Below are 22626 nucleotides of genomic sequence, written 5' to 3'. Positions count from 1 at the left end.
ACCGCAAACAACTTGCGGGGCAGAATCCAAGGGTGAGAGATCAACAAACATATCTGAATCGGCCGCTGCAGAATCATCAGGCTTATTCCTAGGGCGGGGCGTGTTGTCAGCGGTATCAGCCGCAGCTTTCTTGACAATCTTCTTGTTTGGGCTGTAGGGGACACCAACATTGACTGGGAGCTTGGAAGTGCGCAGATTTAGGCTGGGGTTCTCCACTGCGGGTAAAGACGCAGTTTGCTCCGGACGTTCACCTCCATCACTCGTGCCCGGCTTGACACCTGCATCAGTTGTACTCCGGTCTTCCGGTTTCTCCATAACATTGCTTTTGGCAGGTGGTGGGAACAGTGTGGACACAGGAACATAACCAGACTCATCTCTACTGCTCCTAGCTATAGCCGGTGCGTTGGGTATGTTTGTTGATTGCTTGCGGGGGCTACGACGCCTAGGTGGAAGACCAACTCGCGAAACAGTCGCCTTAGCAACCTCTGCACCACCAGGAGCTGGAGCTGTTGTGCAAGACTCTGACCTGTAGATGGCATATCATTATGAACTGTCGCCTCAGCCACTTCTGTCGTGGACACACACTTCTAGGGAAAATCCTATACACAGAACTTTAGCAGCAGCGCATGTTAAAAAAGGGCGCTACTGCTAGACAGCAGTAGCGCGCGCGGAATAACCGCGCTGCAGATACATATATAGCAGTAGCGCGTCCCGCTGTAACAGCGCTGCTACAAAAATTCCCACCACTAAGCCGATCGGCTACACATAGTAGTAGCGCTTTTTCAGAAACAGCGCAGCCGCTAATTTTGTTGTAGCAGCGCGTTTATGTGTAAGGCGCTACTGCTAACCAAAATAAAATAAAATGAAAAACAAGTAGAAAAGTAAATGAAAATGAAAGAAATAGAAAAAGGAGAAAGGAAAAAAATAAAATGTAAAGAAAAATAAATGAAAAAAGGGGAAAAAGGAGAAAGGAATAGCAGTAGCGTGTTTCAGGAAACGCGTTGTAGCTAACTTAGCTGTAGCGCGTTTTCGAGAATGCGCTACCGTTACGTTCCACTTAAACAGCGGTTTCCCTCCCCCCGGCCACCACTTCTTCCCCAAATCCCTCGCCCTCGCCGCCGTCTCCCCAAGTCGCCGTCGCCCCACTTCGCCGCCGTCTCCTGCCGGCGTGGACGCCCGCAACCTCACCGTCTCCCCCCGAGGCCGCCGTCATCCTCACCGCCGCCGCCCGAGGCCACCCTCAGCCTCACCGCCGCCGCCCGAGGCCGCCCTCGACCTCACCGTCGCCGCCCCCACCTCACCACCGCCCGAGCCCGCCTATGACCGCCGTTGCCCGTGCCCGAGCCCGCCCTCTCCGCCTCTGCCTCCGTCGCCGAGCACCTCCCCGCCACCATCTCCCCTCTCTGTAAGTCCCCCACCCCTCCCCCCACTCCTCTCTCTCTGCATTTTAGAGCAAAAATTAGTAGAGAAAAAGTTAGTTTATAGCAAAAAATTTAGTTTAGAGCAAAGGATGTTAAGTAGTAGATGTTAGAGCAAAAATTAGTTTAGAGCAAAAAATTTGGTTTACAGCAAAAGTTAGTTACGGCAGTAGGGTTTAATTTAGGTTATATGCTGCTTGTAGTATATAGTGATACCAGTAGATGTTAATTAGGTTAGGGTAGTAGTGGTACTAGCAGATGTTAATTAGATGTTTTTCAGTTAGGGCAGTAGAGTTTTGTTAGCTTAATTAGGTTAGTAGTGCTCCTAGTAGTAGTGGTACAGTAGGTTAATTAGGTGAAGTTAAATGAATAACCTAAATGAGTGAAATTAGCAGTTAACTAATTTTTTTCCTTTCATCATTATAGAGTACTAAAGTTAACTGAATTTTGTTCTATTAGTAGTTAAATGAATTTTCTTCTACACTTTGTTTTTGAATTAGCTTGTGAAATTTGAAAATGTGGTTGCTCGTGTATATTTGGACATGTGTTGCGGTGTCGAAGAGGGATATTTGAACACTGTTTCCAGGGAATGAAGCTGAGTGGCCTATGTTTTGCCAGAATGTTGATTCATTTCCGTTCCGGCAAATTCCAGGTTCTCAATTTGTCCACTTTTTAGCAAAGGTCATGCCGAAATTTTCCGTGAATTTTGGCATGACTTGTGCTACAAACTAGGACATACCGAGTGCCTGGGATTTGCCGCACCAGGAAGGAGTCAATGTTCCTACAAAACAATAGGCCTTTTTTATGTCATTATTCATTTTATTAGGTCTAGAATTAATTGAATAGATTTAATCATAGGAAACATGGCTAGCAACGATGAAGGACAGGGTTCTGGTGATTGCGACGACGTCTACCGGGCGGCAGATGAATTTTTCAGCCTTGCCGACGATCAACTGATGTTGTTGCTGGGCCCACCGGTGGCATGGGGGACTGAGACCGACACGCACACCGGTGCTGAGACTGAGACCGGCGCTGAGACTCAGACCGACATCGAAACCGACGCTGAGACTGAGACTGGCGCTGCCTCGGGGAGCGGAGCCGGTGTAGAACCAAAAGCAAAGAGGCAATGACTTCCTAACAAACTCAGGACTACTAGACTGGTGGTCACGGAGGTGGACGGCTGCAATTTTGAGCCAAAGGCGCCCGAGGAAGCGCGCTCGTGCTACGACAATCAAATAGGCTGCAGCGTACGGACAACCGCCACCATCAGCGGTGAGAAACTATAGAAGATAGATAATATGAGGCCCTCCCTCCTAAAGAAGGTTCACCAGATATTCTTGTTCCCGTGCCAGAATGAGAAGGATTATGAAGATCCAGATAAGGACCCGGCAATGAAGAAGATAAACAAACACGCCATGACCAAGTTTAGCGACGCGTTGGCCGCCTGGAAAAATCGAGTGAAAGCAAGGATCATCGACAAGAAGGAACCCTACTCCGAGATTGTAAAGGATAATCCGACAATCACAGAAGAGCAGTTTCAAATATTCAAGGAGGCTTGCGAGGCCGAAGCTGCCAAAAAAAATTCTAAGTACATGAAGGGGCTTCAAGAGAGGAACATTGGGAGCCACCACCTCGGAAGCCGTGGTTACGGCGGAAAGAGGTCCAAATGGGCCAAGGAGGATGCGGAAGCCGCGAGTCTGGGCATCCCAGACCCCTTGGTGGAGTTCACCGTCCTGCAGGAGCGTGACATCCTCAGTGCCCGGCACCGTTGGGACCAAGTGAAGAAGGTTTACGAGACAAACCCGGTCACGACGGAGTTCATGAGACTGCTGGTAATTTTAGTTTCTGATCAATTCGACTGCACATGTTAGTCATATTTGTAAACGATCCTTGTGCCTTTTGCAGAGAGAGAAGCACAGGATTGCAGCCGAAAGCGACTCGCCGTCTGAGGCATTGGCGAGGCCCAAGTGGGACACTCCATTCAACCGGGCATTGAACATATTGAAATGACTCCCGATGGATACTCGACCGTCGTATGGACGCGTGCACGGTGTCGGAGACGGCGCCACGTGGAAGAAGTGCTACCGTGAGACCACGGAGGAGAGAAAGGAAAGACGGAGGTTAACTGAAGAAAACATCGACAAGAAGGTTGAGATTGCCGTTGAGAAGAAATCATCTCAGACAGTCGCAAGAGCGGTAGCTGCCGCAAAACAGGTGGTTGCAGATATATCTACTTCCTTGGTTCCGGCCATTTTCACTTGGACCAGGCAAAATCCAGAAAAAAATGTAGAGGACTTTCCCCTTGCTGACTTCTTGGGGAGCAGCTCGACTAGCGTTGCACCAGCACCTGCTCCGGCACCGGCTCCGGCACCGGACGTGCTCGGCGGTGCTTCGTCTTTGGCGGAGCTCGACGCCCTCACGGTATCTGTCACACCGGCCCCCTTCAATAAATGTATAATCTCCCGTTTTCGTTGCCTTTCGGATGTCTCACGTCGCAGAATTTTCTTTGCAGGCTGACGAAACCCCGTGCACCATATTGTACACCATCAGCGACCAGAAGGTGGACATGGGGAAGGCGACGATAATGGTGCCGAAGGAACCATTGTTCCAGAGCCGGCCGATCCCCCTGAACGTCTTCAAGGTTTCCGTGGCCAGTGTCAAACCGGGCCACGAGAATTTGCCTCCTCTGATACTAGTGGGGGATGACGACGAGACCCCGCGGCGGCTTGGTGATTGTTGCAATGGGTGGGTCCTGCTGTGGCCAAAGAGTCTGCTTCGTCCGGAGGCGGCCGGGAGCACACCCACGAGCACGCAGCCTCAGCAAGGTATGAACATCAACACCCCACCTACCCAATTAGCGTCGGGTGTCGGGTTGGGTGATAGGGGATGGGGTAAGGAGGAAGCTCCATTAGTCGCTGATGATGTCGCCATGGATGAGGATGAGGATGACGATGGCACTCAACAGTATGTCTATACTGGCGCCTACTCAGGGTCTGAGCGTCATGAGTCGGTGCCTGAATTGCCGTCTCCGGAGGCTGAACATATTATGGACGACCTTCTGGTAGTAAAGAAGTCTAGGAAGAGAGCGAGGAAAGGCAAAAAAGCTGATTCTATGATCCAGCCGCCTCAGCAGCCTCGGCTTCAGGACCGTATAGATATCCCCGATGCGGATAAATGGCATATCCCCGGTCAACCAATCCTACCTGCAAGAGCGCTAGGGGCCAGATTCGGCGATCTAAGGAGACTTCATGACAATGTGCTGCAGATAGAGAAAGGCCTCATCGCCTCGAAAGATCTAGGATACCCACTCTACGTGGTTAACGTTCCGCAGCAAATGTCGTACGTCGACTGCTTCCCCGCGGATAAGTTCTTCCTTCTATTCGATTACATATTCGACATGTTTCACGTGAAGAAGCTGGATTTTAAGTTTGTCCGCCTTTATGCCTTGCACATGAACTACATCATCGGGGTTGAGCAGATACCTCATATCTGTGTCGCTGACCCGTACTACATGCACGAGGGCTTCTTAGGAGTCTGCGCAAAGCACTGTGAATACGCGAGGGAATACATCATCAGTTTCATGCTCGCCAATAAGGACAAGGAGGCGATTCTCGTGCCTTATCATCCCGTGTAAGTCATCCGCGCAGCTATCCTTCCTTCGATTTCAATCATTCATTTGCACGGTGGAGGCTAATTAATTTGAGGTGTACTTATTTTGCGCAGCGGCGGGTGCCTCGTCCTCATCATCCTCTACCCCCGATACTCCCACGCTCTTTACTTGGACTCGTCGAAGAACATTCACAAAAAGGATTACACCCACATCAAGGATGTTCTCGACAGTGCTATGTTTTACTACCAAGCACGGGGTGGAGAGGTCAAGGACAAGAAGAGAAGGGGCGGCAGGCTCGCCTTCGGCCATAAGACCAACTTCTGCTGCATCCAGCAACCGAGCGATTCTCTTAATGATGGATTCTATGTCCTACACCACATGCTGGAGTACAGAAGGGATCACCAGAACCTTCGCATGTCACCTAGATCCGGCGATGCCCATATTCTGCAATGGGCAAAGGACATAGGAGATATCGAGGATCATCGACTTCGAGCTGAGTTCTATAACATCCAGCGCGAACTTGCCCAAATCATCATGAAGGAGGTCGTCGGAAAAACAGGGATGTTCTACGGAGAAGGACAAATGTTGCGGGAAGACGTCCGGACATGGGTAGCCTCTCAGCGTCTCGACATGAAGCCTTTCACTAAGCTCGGGGACTATCTCCCTGACATGGACGGATGGCACGACATGTTGGAGTGATTGTCGATATATGACAATGTGTCCGTTTAGTCCATACTTTCTGTATGACAAAACTTTGAGTTATGCACGGCGAAACTTTATTTGTGATGTAATTAAACCGTCCTCCTCCTCGACTAGCGAAGATCACTCTAGTTAGGGCATTTTGGGTACGATGAACTTTGTTATTTATGCTTATGATATGATGTTTCTATTTTTGCCAAGTCTGTCTCTTTCTATTGCTCAACTATATATGTTGCATATCATCGACTCATGTGACGATGCAGGTGCATAGATCATCGATGGCGAAGAAGTGCAACGCTAGGAGTATATATACGATGAGTGGCCGGAGTGTCAGGCCCAGGTGTACCGGTTTCCGGTTTCCGAGCGACAGGTAGTAGTTAGTTTAGGTTCACGCTAATGCGAGAGAGGGATACGAACTCATGTACTGCATAGTTCCGCTCTCACTCAAAGTGATAGCTCTTCTCGCGTATATCATTGTTTAGATGGATGACGATGTATTTGCAAGTAATCGAGACTTGTATCGCTATTTTCGAGATGATGACGAGAGACCACTTTGTGTTAATGATGATTATGATGATGACATGACTTGATGAGACTAGTTGTATGTATATGCTATGATTACATTTGTATGTGTATGATATGCTAAAGATTACTGTATAAAGCCTATTCAAATACAAAACAAAAAACTAATAAAACTAGTAGTAGCGAGGGGAAAAAAGTTAGCAGTTGCGCCGCCTTACCAGTAGCGCCTCCCTGTAAAAAGCGCTCCAGATAATATCAGCAGCGCTCTTCTCTTAAGCGCGCTACAGCTATCCATGTATAGCAGTGGCATGGGACGACAGGCGCTACTGCTATACGTTAGCTGTAGCGCCTTATCAGTAGCGCATCGTCCCGCGCTATTGATAGGCCTAAAACCCGCGCTGCTGCTAGTCTTTTCCCTAGTAGTGACAGGAGTGCCGCCACGCACGCGCTTGGAATCCGTGTCAGATGAGCGGGAATCTTCCTTGCTTAGGTTGGTCTCGGGGGCGTCCACTTCAACGCTGCTGATGGGGTGGCATGGCTCACAGCTGCATCCTTCATTGCCAGCAGAGTGGGCAATATTTCAGCAGTCCTGGCAGATACCGACTCGTCACTCCCCGATGTACGGATGCCTGTTGTTGTAGCCTGCACATCTGCAACCGGCGGAGATGGTCAGCCACTTGCGTCAGAGTTAGTGGGAACAGTTGACGGTGCAGCAGCAGTTTTGTCGACTGGCGCCTCATGAACATCTGAGTTGCCACCTGTTGACAACTTTGAATGAAGGCGTTCGAGTGGGTCCCTAATGATATGCTTGGCCGCGCGTGTAGTAGTCTTCTTCACCTTGCAAAAAGAAAAGCACATGAAAAGGTATTAAGAAATGAACAAAAAATATTTGCCATGGTAGAAATCTTAAAAAATGAAAATTAGGTGGAAAGCTGGTAGTTGCCATGTAGGTGGAATAAGAGTTGCCATGTGGCATAGTTAGCAGTTGCCATGCAAAACCAGCAAGAGTTGCCATGCTAGCCAACTTGAAGAATGAAAAAAATGTCTGATCTGCCAGGAATGCAATTTCAAAACTAGGTATGGGATGAGCACACAAGCTAATGGAAAGATGGTAGTTGCCATGTAGGTACAATAAGAGTTGCCATTTGGCCTAGATAGCAGTTGCCATGCAAAACCAAGCAGGAGTTGCCATGCCGTTAAAAAATAAAGAGATCATTGGAAAAATAGCAGTTGCCATGTGGGACTAATGACAGTAGCCCATGTGGCAAGCTGAACAGATGCATTGAAAAATCAAAAATATAGCACTATGGCAATGAAAGAACAGGGAAAACCTACTTCTTGACTGGCTTTCTCATGTCTGGCAACACGACAGGATCCCCGGTGTTGGACGTCATCATACGAGGAGATGACCTGGTGGAAGGGGTGTCACCAGCAATGGGGGCACCTTTGTTCAATCGAGCAGAAACACGGGTTGGCGTTGGTGCCTGTTTCTTCGTAACTGCTCGTCCACCAGCTGTCGCCTCACTGCACGTATAAGATAGTGGCAAAAAAAGGTGGCAAGTGTCAGACAGGAAACTCATTGCCGCGCTTAGCAAAACAAATGCAAAAAAGGGTCAGTCTGTTCAAAAAAGATAGACAAAACAAAACACTAAAATAGAAGTCAAACCTCCTCCTAGCAGCTACGGGATCGGTCCTAGACCTCTTGCCAGGAGAACCCTGCCCAACATCCTCTGGAGCCCTCCCCCTCTTTGAGGGCAACACCCCCTCGCCTCTCGCAGTTGTATGTTCTTTGACTTTCTCTGGTGAGGGGACATCTGGTGCAGCCTTGCCCTTCTTACCACCTGCACGAACTTCAACATGTTTATCATCATCGGTGTCGTGCTGCACGTTCTCCATGTCATCGTCATCGTCCTTGTTGAGAGCAGCATCTCCATCTAGTTCATCTTGTGTGTTAGCAAGCTCTTGGGAGTTGTTGTAGTCGTACCGGCCACGACAACCAGTTGGCCGATGTGTCCGTTCTGCAACAAATGTAGTGAACTGCCTCGCAATCGCGTCTCTGTAAGAGCCATTTAGGGACGTCCAACCCTCAACCAACTCCCCGAGCAAGCTGGTCATTCCGGATGCAATCTGCCCAATTAGATGCTCAACAGGTGCCCTCGCCTGTGCACGAAACAAGAAGCAGCAATAACCAACCATATTAGAGTCACTTGCACAAGATCAAAAATAATCCAAAGCAACCATAGATATATATCCTTGATTACCTCAGTAGGGCAAGACGGAGCTGAGTGCACGTCCATCCACTTTCCAAAGTTTTGAGGCCCCCCAAACACGCTGTAGTCTATAGCATGCTTGCCATCAGCTGGAAATAACCAAAAAATAGCTAGGATGTAAGAGAGAAAATGATGAACACTAACTAACAGTTCATGTATTGCAAATAAAACAAAAAAAGAGAGGAAGAGACTAGAAGTTTCAGCACGGATGACAGAGTTGCCATGTGGAGTGAGACATGGATACCATGCGCAGACAGCCATGGCTAACAAGGTAGTCATCTCGTGTTAGCCACAGACGGTTGCCACATGAGGATTTTTCATATGTTATGCAGCAAAAAATTGTAAGAATGCCGTGTAGAGAAAGAAACCAGAACTAACCTGCAGTTTTCCATATTTGGTATCAGTTACCCTGTCTGCAGCAAGCACAGCCTTGACAGCATCGTAAGTCCACGCGGAAACAGCAAACTTGTGTGTTGGCGGCGGGCCTCCTGTCCCAGTGAAGTCCACGGTAGACAGATCAAGACAGTCGACGTACATGAGCTGATGTACAACAATTTTAAAAGGAAAAAATATCAGTTGCCATCATGGTATTTTACAAAAACAAGCTAATGTATGTTCCTACAATCATCAAGTTGAAGTGCATGAAAAGAAAAGAAGAAGTTGCCATCTGTCTGTACTAGTTGCCATCATGGTATGATGGCAGTTGCCATCTTGTCATGATGGCAGTTGCCATCTTGTTATGATCATGGTTGCCATGCATAAATAAAGGTGTTAAAGAGTGTTCACAAAAATGACTGGTAAAAAAATACCATTAAATGCAGTCGACAACCCTTCTGGTACATCTTGTTTGAGAATGCATCATGCAGGAAGTCGGCGATGAACTTACACCATTTCATGTTCTTCACATCTTTCAGTTTCGCCTGCACGGCACAATTTTCAGGATAACAAGTTGCCGCATCAGAAATCAAATGGAAAAACATCAAAAAAACTGGCAGTGACTAGCTTACACATGACATCGGAGCCAAAAGATTGAGTGAAGAGAAGTGGTCGGCGCGAAAAGAAGTGGCAGTGACTAGCTTACACATGACATAATGGATTATAGATAGATCATTCACCAGGATGGGGAAGCATTTGTTGCTTGGGCGAGGAGAAGTGGTCGGCGCGAAAACAGCTGAGATGAGGTACATGAGTAGCTTCATCTTAAAAACCTCGCCATGGGTTGTCATGACCTGCAGTGAATCTGCCAGGAAAGTCGTGTTCGGCATGGATTCCAACCCAGGAAACAAACGGGGGAACAACGTTTCCTCGATCTTATTATTGACCTCGTACGGGACTTTGATTTCTCCATGGGGCACACCCAAAGTGCAGAACACGGATTCCTCGTCCAACGGCAGTCTTCCACGTCCCGGAATCACAAATTCCCTGGAGGCGGGGTCGTAAATCTCACCAAGCCAGTCGCATACAGGGTTCACTAGATTCTTGCACCGGACATCCATCAGAGCCTGCATACCCATCTCAGCAGCAGCTCCCTTCTGATCGTCGGTAAATCTGTCGGTCAATGAAGTCAGGCGTTCCTACGAGGCCCTATTGCGAGTACGTTTCTTCTTCTGCAAAACAGACAAATGATCATTTGTTGCCATGTTTTCACTGTCATGAAAATTTAGTTCATAACAGACGATTGCAAGCTCGATGGGGCATCCAAAAACATATGCAGGGGGAAGGAGGGGTGTGGACAGTTACCTCGTCGCCGTCTTTTCTCCGTCCAGTTGCCCGATTCTGCTACGGTGCATCCATGAAATCATCATCATCATCGTTTTGATGATCGCCGCGAGCCATTCTGCTGAGGTAAGAACAAACCAAATTGTCAGGGTGGAAATGAAATGTAGGAAGTAAGCAGTTGCCACCTAACAGAATGTGCTTGCCACATGGGCTCAATTGAAATGGCAAATAGTGAAGGCAAATATCACATGAACACACACGCACCCCTATGATTGTCGAAAACATAAATGTGGCAATTAAACACACTGGCTTCATTTAAAAAATGTACAGATCGTAATGCACTTAAAACAAAATGTTGAAGTTGCCATGTTAGCACAAGATATTACGAAAGAAAGGCACAAATCTTCCACTGCACAAACATAAAATGTGGCAGCTCACACCCTGTCCTCATACAAAAACTAGTTGCCATGTGTTCAAAGGCAAATGTGCTAGGTTGAAATTGCCATGTTAAAATGCAACACAAAATTCAAAAAAGCATTGAAAAACATCTACTAAACAACCTGAAATTGCAATGCACACACTGACCTCATATTAAAAATGAGTTGCCATTTAGTACGGCCAAATATGTTCAGATATCACAAGTCAGCGTGGCAAAACACGAAACTGGGTCTGCAGTACAATGAATTTGCCACATTATCCCGCCTACAACATGGCAACAGCCATGCTATGTTCACAGAAATACTTGCCACATGGAAAGCATATATATGGCAACTGGCACAGTTGATGTGGAAATTAGTTGCCATCCAGTGCACATAGTTGCTGAAACTAACATGACAACCTAGTTACTATACTTAGCCATGCCACATTATCCTGTCAGTTGCCACAAGTCAGCGTGGCAAAACACAAATTTGGGTCTGTAGTACAGTGAACTTGCCACATTATCCTGCCTACAACATGGCAACAGCCATGCTGTGTTCACAGAAATACTTGCCACATGGAAAGCATATATATGGCAACTGACACAGTTGATGTGGAAATTAGTTGCCATCCAGTGCACATAGTTGCTGAAACTGACATGACAACCTAGTTACTATAGTATGCCATGCCACATTATCCTGTCAGTTGCCACAAGTCAGCGTGGCAAAACACAAATTTGGGTTGTAGTACAGTGAATTTGCCACACTATCCTGCCTACAACATGGCAACAGTCATAGTGTGTTCACAGAAATACTTGCTACATGGAAAGCATATATGTGGCAACTGACACAGTTGATGTGGAAATTAGTTGCCATCCAGTGCACATAGTTGCTGAAACAGCAATGACTACCTATTTACTACACTTTACCATGCCTACAGCATGGCAACAGTCGTAGCATGTGCACGAAATTAGTTGCCACATGGAAAACATATTTGTGGCAACTATCACAACCAATCAGGAAATTAGTTGCCATACGGTGCAGATAGTTACTCAAACTACCATGTTTGCATTCATACTGCACTTTGAAAAACAACTACCTAGATCTAGGGTTCAATGGCAACTATCATAACTTGAAATTCATCACCAAAATTCTCCCTGCACTGATCGCAAATAGCATTTCGAAGAAATGCGCAACTATCGGACAGAAGAACGACGGCCCAATCCCAAGGCACAACCAGGATGTGGCTCCGGACAGGCCGAACCACACCGGCGTGACCGCCACCGCGGCGGCGACGAAACTGCTCAATGCCACCGAAAACGGCAAGCACAAGACTCCGCCGCCCGGCGGGAACGCCGGCGCATCGCGAACCCGCCTGAATCTCGATGAATCTCGAGCGAAGCATCGACCACGGAGGGGAGGGGAGAAATGCAGGCAAGGATTTTGAGCGTGGGAGGGAGCATTACCTTCAATCTGTAGGCGCTCCGGCGAAGACACTCCGGTCCGGCGAGTCCCACCGACGGCCGCGAATGCCGTCGACTCTTCTGCCTCCGCCTTCGCCTTCTCCTCTCGCCTTCTCCTCCAATCGACCGAACTGCAGGGTGGGTTGTGCGAGTAACTGAGGGGAGGAGTAAATGGAACCGTGAGGGGAGGGGGGCGAAGTTCGCGACGTGTTTGACGGCAACCATGGTCGGGCGTGGCGTGCGGGCGCAGAGCAGTTCCACTGCACGCCCCCGAGTGGCAACCGCTGACAGCGGGGAGGCAACCGGCGTGTGGGCGAACTATGTCACACACCACACACATGACTTGTCCTACGTGGCACACAAAATTAGTCAAAACGTGCCAAGATCGTGCAGATACTGCTGGACGACGATGGAGGCGTGTGGTTGAGATGGCTAACGCCCACACGTGTGGGCGTTAACATTTCCGTTTAACTAAGGCCAGAGCCCATTACGCGTAAAGGTGCAGTCTGGTAATGGCCAGAACAGAACCACAGTTTGGCAAAAAAGAGCAAGAACATCTTTGATTTTCGCCCATGGAAGGAGGATTTATTTTAGGAAATCCAAAAAGCAATTAAATGTTCAAAGAAATAACAAATTAATTCGAAAAGGCATTCCATACAAACACTAAAAAACATATGGAAAATTTCCAAGTGCATATTTAAATGGAACAACTAAACAGGAACAACACAAGTTCAATTTTTTTTGCGGGGAGCACACATTCAAATTCGCTAGAGCACGTCGTAGATTTGGTAACTTAACCGCCTATACAATATAAATGTTTGAATTCCAAAAGCAAAATTTAAATATGTTTTTACATAAATTTCTGATACAAACTACAAATTTACATAAATACTATTTTTTTCAAATCTAGAGTCCTTATGAAGATACAAGTAGCTTAAATTTTAATTATACTTAAAATAGCTAGATATTAATTTAATGGCTTGATAATATAGAAAATGATTTCAAAAAATTGCGTAACTATGCGATTAACATTATAATGTAGTATGTTCCATGTTGAAACAAATTGAAGTACTGTAGATATGTCCCATAAAAAAGTATTGTACATAAATATTTTTGGAAGCTAGTATACAAGGTACCTCCACTTGATGTTTCAAACATAAAAAATATAAATTATTACATATGAAGATAGAGATGAAGATATTTTGGTGCACACTAATGTGAAAGGAAGTTGTAGTGCAAACTTGAAGGGAAAGAAATAAAAAAATAGGTTTGTGGAGTGTAAGTTATTTTTTTGGTGGAGTACAAACTTCTTAGCTTGCCTTGAATGTTATTATGCAGAGCCTTAACAATAAATTTGATTCTTTATGCTAAGAAAAATTCTTTATCTGTCTGGTTGAGTTGTATGCAGTGTCGTGTTCTCCTACAAAAATAGTCCGGGCATGTGATGATTCTTGTTTTGTTTGCAGTGTACGTGTAATCCAGGACCAAGATATGACAACCTTCCATAATGTTCCGTGCAAGATTTCATTCACCCTTTTCTGCTCGAGGTAGATAAGCATCACTTTATCTGATGATGTGTAGGCACGTAATACTCTAAATAAAGCCAAATGGGATATCTTCGTTCAAGCTACCACCATCCATGTGAAGTTAGCAAGGAGTACACCATTAGCTTACTTTGTGTGCAGAACTACACATTATAAGGAGTCGAGCCTGATTGCCTATAAATACACATTAAGGTGAGGACATGACAGTTCAACATCTCACAGTCGCACAGGCGATTTAATCAGTCTCACAGGTTAGTATGTGCATATTTGATCTTCTCTGTTATTATAGTTTTCTGCAGGTTATTTTCTGTGACAATTTCGGTTATTTGTTTTGATCAAAGGAAGCAAGCGTCACAAGGATGAGTTCTGTGGTGAAGAAGCCGGAGGGAGGGAACACCGATACTGGTGACCATCACAACCAGAAGACGGAGTGGCCAGAGTTGGTAGGGAAGTCGGTGGAGGAGGCCAAGAAGGTGATTTTGCAAGACAAGTCAGAGGCACAGATCGTAGTTCTGCCGGTGGGGACAGTTGTGACCAGGGAATATCGAATCGACCGTGTCCGCCTCTTTGTTGACAGTCTCGACAAAATTGCGCAGGTCCCCAGGGTCGGCTAGCAAGCTTAAGAGCTAGCCTGCTCCTGGCATATATGTATTGTAGCTTGATAATCTCGTCTTGGATATAGCAAGATTGAGATATATAGATGATATACAATAAGAGTTGATGCATGGTAAGTGAATGGATAATAGAATAAGTCAGAGAGCGCGTAATATGATTATGGTTTGTATGTAAGTGTGCTTGGTGTCATATATCTGTTCACATATGGATACCATATACTCCATCCGTTCTAAATATTAGTCCTTTAGAGATTTCAATAAGGACTACATGGGATGTATATAGGCATATTTTAGAGTGTAGTTTCACTCATTTTGCTTCGTATGTAGTTCCTTATTGGAATCTCTAAAAGGACTTATATTTAGGAACGGAGGGAGTATTTGAGAATGTAGAATTGAAATAGCTTTGTGGAAAACCATAATGTGGAACTTGGAAAACACGGTTATGAAAGATAACAGTCAAAACCATAAAAGTAGGAGAGCCACCTAGTAAAATGAGAGCTTATGCAAGGGCAAACAAGCAACGATGTTGGTATCATAGTACTCCCCACCTTTTGCCAGGACCCGCGTCCCCAAAGAGAAAAACAACTACCCAAGAAGTTGGCCTCCACCACCAAGCACATCCATCGACCATGGGTAGGGTGTGAGCTCTTTGGTGACTATTCCATGAAGAAAATGAGAACTATGGATGCCACTATCACCGGAAACACCTTGGACTCAAGTATTTCGCTTAGAGAATTGCACATCACCGCCTCAATGAGCCCATGGGAAGGTCTGACCTATCTTACCATTGGTGTGTCCCCTCATATCCAGATGACCATTATCCGACAAAGAAAATCAAACAAACTATTTTGATGATGCTTTCAAGGAGGACAAGACGCCCCACAAGCACCGTCAATGGTGGCGTAGACACTTGTCGACTCATAGTTTTCGCTCAAAGTGCTGCTTCATATGCCCAATGAACCCCGGGGAGGAGGCCTAACACGAACTTGTGCCATATCTGATGTCAGTAACACCTGACGACACATGATTTGTGACAACGGTCTCAATTACAACACAATCTCTTATCTAACCGTTGTCAATGTTAGGAGATATATTCCATGTCAATCACGTCTAAATCTGCACCACTCACTATCTCCTATGTTATTATCTTTCGGTCCATGAAGCTTAGACAATATGCATCATACTCTGACATTTCTTGCTTATGGATCCAATCCTTGTGTCAAATATGTTAGAATAATCTGAGGCACATCATCGATCATTCGAGGACCAAACAATCACACGAGGCATGACACTGAGATCGTTAATGAGGCTCACGAACATGGCTACATCAGGGGCATGACTACCGGCACTCATCCCGTGACACCACCACAATACCACACTCTGGTCGCCCGGGCGCCGGCACACGCCACCAACTCTCCCAACTTGTTTATGCTATTATGTTGGCATAGGTTACATCGTGTGTCTACCCTCTCATTATATAATAGGCTTAGGATACAAGAGTCCTACTAGGACAATACACCATATCATGTCTACAAACTATACGACTCCAAGTCCAAGTGTAACCTACCTTGTACAAAATATTCGATAAAACTCTAACAAACTCTACCCTTGCGAATATTGTTCATCACCTTAGATTCATCCATGCGTCAAACCCCCATGTACATTGGACTTCAGTTAAGCCATGAGCACCGCTGCTACTCCCAAACTCCATGTGGCTCCACCTGCAACTGTAGTTCCCTCTTTCTTCTTCACGGTCAACACTCAAGGACAATTAAGTTACTATTTACTCTAGTTTGCGCTCCAAACTTCCAGAGTATCCATTCAATGCCATCACACACCTTTCATAGTGTCACCTTATTTGACAACACCGTTGTATATTCACGATGGTAGCTTCTTCACTGATCTATGTCAAAGTGAACAACTCACATATTGGACGTGACATATATGAGTTAGATGAACTCAATATCCTAGCTATCCTTGACCGCCTGTGTAAAACTTGAAAGAATAACCGTCACCCTGTGTCGCCCAAGTCAAATTCACAGTTGTCTTGCCCTTTTCTGAATGAGCTCTTTTACGGTACCCTGGTACTCCAAAATAGAACAGGGAGTACCAATTAAATCCAACCATCGATTCTAAGGGGTATTATGGACCTTTTGTGTTGCTATAAAATTTTCCCAAAATAAATCTTTTTATTAATAAATCTTCCAGTCTATTTCGTTGACGATGAAAAAAAACTCCTTTGATACAATCACGCGGCTCTCCCCTTGGAACGCCGTCAAGTGATCTTCCTCGTATCTGTCTCAACTGCTGACCTGCCCTTCCTTCAGCGCACCAGTCATCCTCTTCGCAGGTCTAACTATCTTCCTGATGCTCGGCCGCCACACCGCCGATGGTTTCTCCACTTTGCTCGTAGCGCTGCTGATGTATGAGGCAATTCCACCTCTGTAACATCGATCTTGTGCATTTGATATCTCATCGTCCGTCTCGACCCCTTTCTCCATGTGTGCATATTTTCGACTGCTGAGATTGGTCCTTAATTTGAACAAAAATCCGATATAGATACTTGAGTGTTAGTAAGAACTTCGTAGATTGAAAACGACGAACTTGCAAAAAAGAACAGAACGCCAGCAGATGCATGTAGTTCTTGTGCATTGAATCCATACGAGCAGCCGTTCAAGCACGTAGAAACAATATCCAGTCAAATCTTTTATTCCTATTCGCAAAAAATAAACGGTGTATTCCTAAAAGAAATCAGATCCTTCAAGGTAACTGTTCTTTTTTTTAGGATCTTCAAGGTAACTGTTCGATCTGAATATTAGGCGCACGTTATTTGTCATCTTCTGTTACGTTTTCTGTTTTTACGTATCTGCTGTCACGTTTTTACCCTTGAACTGGAGGTATTCCTTAACACTTCGTACTAGTACTCCCTAACACTCTGCGCTGGAGTACCAATAAGCAACATCTGTCGGATTAAAGAAAACGGACGGTCTGTGTTGATTTAAGGGTACTGTAAAAGAGCTCTTTCTGAATAGTCTCTTACATGTCCCACCACTATAGCACTCCGCTTCTTTCTGTACTTATCATCCACACTTTGTCATGTGTACTGCCATATCTACTTTCATTTTCTCCTCAACCTCATCCGAATGGCATCCCTCGCTCAGGTATCCCTCACTCGGGCATGCCCTGCCATATCCCAGTGGGACTTTTGCGTCCCTGGGTGGAAGGGGATAAGGATCTCTTTCCTAGCGCCGGCGGCACACCCTTGACTCTGGATACCCCGTTCCCCTTTACGATGGCTTCTCATGTGTTCTATGCGTCCGTCGCCTTGGCTCGGCCCTGGTGTAGATCCTTGTGTGTTCGAATACCAAAGTTGGCTTTTCATACTCGCTTGGTTCCTGGGGATAGTGGCGTTGCGGCCGGCAAGGTGTGCTTTTGGCTTGGGCAAAGCGTTTGTTGTGATCATCCATGTTTTGTGTGGCCGGATACTTGCCTAGCTCTCTGGAGAGCACCTCTTCTTACTGACGTGCGGTGTCCATCGAGCTAGGACGAGGGTGTTGGGTCCCTCTTAGGTAACAAAGAAGGAAGGATGTCCCTCTTAGGTAACCGAGAAGGAAGGATCATTGTCATCCAAGCCTAGTGGAGTCAGCTTGTTGGCGTTCTCCCTGGCATTCGGCGACTCCTTTGGCTATCTGGTCTTCTTAGTGATTTAGGATCTTGAGAGTGGTGGGCGACACACAGGCTAGCTGTGCTTACAATTATATTTCTTTTACTCGTTTTGTCTGTTGCTTTGTAAGCTACAATTCCAGCTCCATGTATTTTCCGGCCATTGTTATTTGTTGGCCTTGTGTAATCTCTGGCTGGTTGATGGTTTTGTTAATTCAAAGCCGAACTCTTCTTGGGTTGTCTTCTATAAAAAAACATATGTTTCCCTCCCATTATTGCCCTTGCATTGTCAGAGTGAAACTCAAATGGCATTAGTAAAAAGAAAGAGTAAAACACATATATCACATATCTCCACACCAAAAGCACATGATACCGAGACGCATGTCCTTCGGGACCCAAAAATTCACTCTGATGTAGCTAGGCGGACGTGGATTTGTGGCACTCAGGTCTTAGGGCACCGAGTCCCTCGCGCGTGCATTTATTTTTCGCTTTGATTTTCAAACTTTTATATCTTTTGAACGCAATGTTCAAATTAAGTTTTGTTTTCATATTCATGTTTCTCGCGACGAGGGCTTTCAAATAAGATTCATTTTGAATATGTTTTTCAGTTTTTGAAAATAAATTTTACGTTTCAACTTTTGAAACTTAGTACGGTTGCCCGATAAAATCATGATTTTTGTGCCGATGACCAATAAAAAAATTCCTTCAAATTTTTGCTATGAAACTTTGTAAGAGTGAGTGAGAAATCGCAAGTTTCAATTAGCAAATTGTAAGTTTAAATGATGGAAACACAAAATTTATTGTGCCCTTGTGCAGGATCCAATTACTTCGTGAATCGTAAGGCAGTCAAGTGGCTGGGCAGGGCTTGCCAGATGCGTGCCCGGGCACCTGCATGTTCCTATAAATTTCCGGTAACTCGGTAGTTAAATAACATTATAGTAAGTCCATGATTTTCTAAAGACTATTATAAGAGGTCCATAGTTTCTGGAGAGATAATATTATTATCCTTCCGGTAAGTCAGTAGTTAAATAATATTGTAGCAACTCCCTGATTTTCTAGAGACTACAGTATAACAAGTCCATAGTTTTCTGCGGAGATAATATTATTATCCTTCTGGTAAGTTGGTAGTTAAATAATATTATAGTAAGCCCATGATTTTCTGGTGACTACACTTTAATAAGTCCATAGTTTTCTGGAGAGATAATATTATTATCCTTCCGGTAACTCGGTAGTTAAATAATATTATAGTAAGTCCATGATTTTCTGAAGACTACACTATAATAAGTTCGTAGTTTTCTGGAGAGATTATATTATTATCCTTAATATTAATATATTATGATTTTAGAATACCTGAAAACATTATCTCTTATCGCGTACGTGGAAGTAAGCATTCAAGATCATATCAATTCGCCAGGTATACTATACCTGTAGGTTGCTTGCTTGACCCAACTTAATGGATATGTCCACGAAGAAGCTTTGCATGCAAGTCATGCGGCACGTGTACATTGCTACGAGCATCTCCAACGGACGCGCCAAAAGACGCGCGCGTGGTAAACTGACATTTTAGCGCACGCGGTAAGTTTTCACACGCTCCAGCGGAGGCGGGAAACTACCGCGCGCGGGATGCGATTGCGCGCGCGCGGGAAATAGCGGCAGCTCGCGCGGTAGATTTGGCGCGCCGCTTCGCGCGCGCCTATAAAACGCTACACTCGCCACGCGCTCCACCACATTGCCATGCGCCCATCCCCTGGCCACCTCGTCGCTTCCACCTCTTTCTCGCCGTTTGCAGCGCCCTGCCACCACCGCGCCACCATGCCGCCGCGCTGCCGGGGATCTTCAGGCTACCGCGGCATCCGTGCGCGCCCCAACGGCTGGTACTCTGCCGAGATCCGGTCCAACGACGTCCGGCTCGGCCTCGGCACGTTCGGACCGCGCACGAGGCGGCCCGCGCGTACGACGCGGTGGCGTGGCGCCTAGAGAGGCCTCCGTCGCAGATGAACTTCCGGGACGTCCACACGCGCGAACATGTGCAAGTCGTCGCCCCTCCGCCTCGTCTGATCACGGACCAGGACCGTGCGGACCAGATTCGGCTGCAGCGCCGCCTCCTCGTCGCCGAGGAGGACGAGCGAGCCATGGCGGAGTGGCGCCGGCGCCACCCGAGGACGTCGCCAACGAGCGCGCCTACTCGGCGGAGAGGACGTCAAGGCGCCGCGCGGAGCGGGCGGACCAGCATCGGCGGAAGGCTTTGGCAATATCGCAGTGCGATATGGTTGAAGCAGGTGGGAGGTCGATCTTCACGTCAGACGACGAACGTTGGGAGGATATATGGATCGATACCTCGGACAACACCTCCGAGGATGAGGATGATGATGAGGACTTGGAGTAGTTCTGCACCGTAGTTTTTTTATCTAGTTGCACCATAGTTTTATCTAGTTGCACCGTAGTTCGGTTTTATCTATGCTATGAACTTGTTTATCTATTATGCTATGAACTATGTAAAAAATATTTTTGTATCGTTTTTTATATCTATGCTATGAATTTTTTTGTGTCCAAAATGCAACAAATATGGACATGTGCGGAGCTACAGGAGCTGCGCGCACGCTGTATTTTAGCGCGGCTGCTGGAGCCAGCGCTGCGCGCCGCGCCAAACCTGACGATGGGCGCGCCGCAAACTATTTTTTAGCGCGCCACGCGTTCCGCGGCTGTTGGAGATGCTCTACTAGAAGGTACCATGGGTGGAAAATGAAGCTCCTACCTACTCGTAATCTCTCTACTATATTACATCACTCGACCAATGTGTTATGCAAATCAAGTCTCACGCACAGGGCAACTTTTGCTAGCCTGTCAATCATCGAATATCATCGGCCGTACGTCCATCAGCTCGGAGAAGACCGTCCATCAATCGGTGAGTAGCAACTAGATGTGCCTCAACTGATCTTCTTGTTTAGTTTGTTGCTGAAATACCTCACTCCGCCTCAATTAAGCTATCTCTGATTGATCGATCGATCTCAAGTTATCAACCAGTGCTACGAAGATGAGTTCCTCCGACGACCTCGCCGGTGGAAAGAAGACTTCGTGGCCGGAGGTGGTCGGGCTGACCATCAAGGAGGCCAAGGAGATCATCCTGAAGGACAAGCCCGACGCCGACATTGTCATGGTGCCGGTCGGCTCCGCCGTGACCGAGGACTTGAGGCCCAACCGCGTCCGCATCTTCGTGGGCACCGTCGCCGAGACCCCCCACGTTGGATAGGTGGATAGCTCTTGCTGGCTTGCTGTGGCCTGCATACATACATGCTGGCTCACGAATAAATGAATATGGAGAAATAAAGAAGTATGCAAGTCATGTGTGCTTAATCGGTCCTTAAAGTGTGCTTAATCGGTGTTGTGGCAATTTTTATTTTATTTTAACTCGTTTTGCCAATTTGTATCGAACTATGTATTTGATGGCTACTTCGTATAATAATATGGATGCATGCATCATTTTGATGCAGAGACCGGGGGTAATCCTTCTTTAAAAGAAATCGTGTGCTTGATCGGTCAGTCATGTATGTGTATGTGCCAAATTGGGAAGTTCCATCCAGGGTAGATTAAGACAAGCCTAATTAAATTTGTGCATATCTCAATGCCATGCATGTAACTTCCGAGCAATCCCAAGTTCACAGCTCAATTTTAATCAGCAATTCTGGACAGAAATACCTTTCCCCTAAAAAGTTTAATCACTAATTCACTACCAAGAAAATATCAAAAAAAGAGAGATGTGTACGGTGTACGTAAGGAAACGACCGAGCACCAAATGATGCTTCGTGTGCTTGCGCGTGAGGTCTGGTCTCACATCCTGACATGGATCTTCCTGCCGAACCAGACGTCCAGTGCTACCGGCGACGTCCTCACCTGGTGGTCTGCTCTTCAGCAAGGCATCCCTCCCAAGCTGAGAAATGATGTCAGCTGGTTGATCCTCTGCTCGCTATGATGCATGTGCTTGAGAGAAGCACAAGGGTGTTCAAGAACACCTCTCTGCTTCATACATCAGTACACTAGTAGAAAAGAAGGCTTAGGTCACAGGGCAGTTTTCACATTAGTCCCGGTTCAGTCACGAACCGGGACTAATGTGAGCATTGGTCCCGGTTCGTGCGACCAGGGGCCTGCCGGGCCTCGTGGGGGCATTGGTCCCGGTTTGTCCGGACCCTTTGGTCCCGGTTGGTGGGACAAACCGGGACCAATGGGCCACGCTCCTGGCCCACCACCCTTTAGTCCCGGTTCATACCACAAACCAGGACTAAAGGGCTGGTCCTAGTTGCGGCCAGTGTTTAGTTCCACCTCGCCAACCGAAGGACGCTCACACCAGTTTATAAGCCCGTCCCTCTATGCCTTCTTGAGCTTATCTTAAAGTGAAAATAGATGCCCTTATACAGGGAATTTCTAGGTTTAATTTTCTCTATAAGCGCATCTATGTTCATTTTTTTATATTTATAAAATAAATAAAACTTAATAAAATAAATAAACCTTAATAAAATAAAATAAAATAAACTATAGTAACTACAATAAATAAACCTTAATAAATTAAGTAAAAATAGCAGCAGTAAAATAAATAAAAATAGCAGCAGTAAAATAAATAAAAATAAAATAATTAAAGTAAAATACATAAGTAATTAGAAATAAAGTAAATAAGTTTTTTGTTGTAAGTAGAA

The 22626-nt window shown here is 46.1% G+C and overlaps 2 protein-coding genes across 4 annotated transcripts; both read left to right on the top strand.

Moving 5' to 3' along the window:
- The first annotated feature begins 19750 nt into the window (after positions 1–19750).
- LOC141026735 (uncharacterized) lies at positions 19751–20324 on the top strand. Its single transcript, XM_073503584.1, has 2 exons — positions 19751–19889; positions 20035–20324. The coding sequence occupies exons 1-2, from the start codon at positions 19751–19753 to the stop codon at positions 20322–20324; spliced, it is 429 nt and encodes a 142-aa protein (XP_073359685.1).
- A 178-nt stretch (positions 20325–20502) lies between these two features.
- Positions 20503–21459, top strand: LOC109772658 (subtilisin-chymotrypsin inhibitor CI-1B). 3 transcript variants are annotated; one of them, XM_020331362.4, is made up of 2 exons: positions 20503–20843; positions 20952–21459. In XM_020331362.4, the coding sequence occupies exons 1-2, from the start codon at positions 20733–20735 to the stop codon at positions 21186–21188; spliced, it is 348 nt and encodes a 115-aa protein (XP_020186951.1). In that variant the 5' UTR covers positions 20503–20732; the 3' UTR covers positions 21189–21459. The 3 variants fall into 3 exon arrangements, with proteins under 3 accessions (XP_020186951.1, XP_073362616.1, XP_073362610.1); XM_073506515.1 differs by having other exon boundaries at positions 20735–20843; positions 20963–21459; XM_073506509.1 differs by having other exon boundaries at positions 20757–20843; positions 20923–21459.
- The last annotated feature ends 1167 nt before the right edge of the window (positions 21460–22626 follow it).

The sequence above is a fragment of the Aegilops tauschii genome, chromosome 1, assembly GCF_002575655.3.
Source record: "Aegilops tauschii subsp. strangulata cultivar AL8/78 chromosome 1, Aet v6.0, whole genome shotgun sequence".
Lineage (NCBI taxonomy): Eukaryota > Viridiplantae > Streptophyta > Magnoliopsida > Poales > Poaceae > Aegilops > Aegilops tauschii.
This window is presented reverse-complemented; position numbering and strand designations above follow the sequence as displayed.